The 2,302-nt window shown below is 46.6% G+C and overlaps 1 protein-coding gene across 2 annotated transcripts in view; it reads left to right on the forward strand.

Moving 5' to 3' along the window:
* Nadk2 (NAD kinase 2, mitochondrial) overlaps nucleotides 1-2,302 on the forward strand; it is a 43,189-nt gene that overhangs the window by 27,870 nt on the left and 13,017 nt on the right. For both annotated transcript variants that reach the window (XM_021208460.2, XM_021208461.2), the window contains exon 7: nucleotides 1,526-1,604. In XM_021208460.2, coding sequence (XP_021064119.1) covers nucleotides 1,526-1,604 — 79 coding nt within the window. The remainder of the gene's footprint in view (nucleotides 1-1,525; nucleotides 1,605-2,302) is intronic.

Below are 2,302 nucleotides of genomic sequence, written 5' to 3' on the forward strand. Positions count from 1 at the left end.
CCATCCCATAATCAGCCACCAAATGCAGACACTATTGCATATGCTAGCAAGATTCTGCTGAAAGGACCCTGATATAGCTGTCTCTTGTGAGGCTATGCCAGTGCCTGGAAATTACAGAAGTGGATGCTCACAGTCAGCTATCAGATGGAATACAGGGCCCCCAGTGGAGGAGCTAGAGAAAGTACCCAAGGACCTGAAGGGGTCTGCAACCCTATAGGTGGAACAACAATATGAACTAACCAGTACCCCAGTACCCCCAGAACTTGTGTCTCTAGCTGCATATGTAGCAGAAGATGGCCTAGTTGGCCATCATTGGTAAGAGAGGCCCCTTGGTCTTGCAAACTTTATATGTCCCAGTACAGGGGAACACCAGGGCCAAGAAGTGGGAGTGGGTGGGTAGGGGAGCGGGGTGGGGGGAGGGTATAGGGGACCTTCGGGATAGCATTTGAAATGTAAATGAAGAAAATATCTAATAAAAAAAAGATGTTTCTCCTCTCTTAATGTTATCCTAGAGTTTGTTTGAAAAACTGCAGAAGTTAATTGGATTTTCTCTGAATATGCAAAAGAAGAGTCCGCCCTCTCCCTTTCTGTTCCTGCCTCCCCTCCCCACTTTCTCCCCCCTTCTTCCCTCCCTCCTTTAGTCCTTTCCTCTTTTTCCCTTCATTTCTCAGGATACCTTCTCTGTTCTTCCTTTCCTTTCCTTTCCTTTCCTTTCCTTTCCTTTCCTTTCCTTCCCTTCCCTTCCCTTCCCTCCCCTCCCCTCCCCTCCCCTTTCCTTCCCTTCCTTTTCTTTCCTTAAATTTTTTTTCTATTGGAGGATTAGAACATGTTTTCTTCCTTTTCTCCACTTTTCCTCACTTCTGCCCCTTCCTTTTTATCTTTCAAATTCATGGCCTCATTTTTCATTAATGGCTGTTGTGTGCATATATGTATATACAGAGATGCATTCCTATATATGAGCTGCTCAGTCTGCATGCTGTTTGCACATGTGTTTTCGGCAGTTCCCTTGGTATTAGATAGCCAGCTGCTGTGTCCGTCCCTGGCTAAGAGCCCTTTGCTCTCAGAATCCCTTGGTGGCCTCTAGTTCTCTGTGTAGGCCTGGGGCTTTGTGGACTTTTCCTTGCCCACCTCGGAATGTCTGTAGTTGTCCCTGTTCAGTTCATATTCACACAGCCATGTTAGCGAGACTTTGTGGTGTAGTTTCTGCCATTGCTAGATCTTTCTGGGTTGGTCACCAGCATGAGGCACACAGGTAATTGTGAGCTAAGTGCAAGGTGTGCTTAGTGTGATCCTCCTCTAATGCCTTCCAGGTGAAACGTCCTAGTACTTCAAGAAAATTAAGTGGTTTTTGGAGAGGCAGAAGTTTGATTTGTTGGTGTAGGCCAGGCGACTTAGGTTTTATCTTCCGAGCAATTCAGGATGACTGTGTTAGATACAGAATACGACGGTTTTAAAGCTGTCGAGTTTTATGAACTTTTTATTTTAATAGTTCTGGAATTCAAGGCTGTCTCACCTTCTGCTGCAGGGTCGGAGGCGTCAGGACCTCAGCTTCTGCCAGTGAGAGCGCTCAATGAAGTCTTCATCGGGGAGAGTCTATCATCCAGGTACCTTGGAGCTCGTGATCTGAACGTGGAGTTCAGTAGTTCCTACACCTGCCTTGTAGTAGAAATTAGTTAATAAAATTCTCTCCAAAGCCATAGTGCATACTGATAACTATGGAAATAGAATATTGTATGAGAAAAAGTTGGTGAGACTTGAAATTCAACCGTTCCCTGAGTACTCACTGCGCTGCTCTCCGGGGCCTTTCTCAGAGTGAGGATTTCTAAAGACCCGGGGAATCAGGCGCTAGGTGTACACTTGCAGGCAATTCCTAGGTAGTCTGTATCAACATTCCTTTTCTCAGACTGAGTTCACTTGCACGTTCCTATACCCAGCTGCTCTGGAGGCCCCAACTGTCTTGTTAGAGCCTAGGCCATGGAGCTCGAGGCCATGACTTGGGCAACAGTGCAAACCTATCCTCCTCCTGCCTCTCTTCACCCTCCCTCTACTCTACTCACTCTCTCTCTCTCTCTCTCTCTCTCTCTCACACATACACACACATCTCTCTCACACACACACTCTCACACACATACACACTCTCACACACACTCTCTCTCTTTCTCTCTCTTACACACACACACACACACACACACACACACACACACACACACACGACAAATTTTTCTCTTAGGACACATACATTTCTCCCCCTTTTCTGTCACATAAAGACACATGTGCGCCGGGCGTGGTGGCACACGCCTTT

Source organism: Mus pahari, chromosome 11 (genome assembly GCF_900095145.1).
Source record: "Mus pahari chromosome 11, PAHARI_EIJ_v1.1, whole genome shotgun sequence".
NCBI classification, from domain to species: domain Eukaryota; kingdom Metazoa; phylum Chordata; class Mammalia; order Rodentia; family Muridae; genus Mus; species Mus pahari.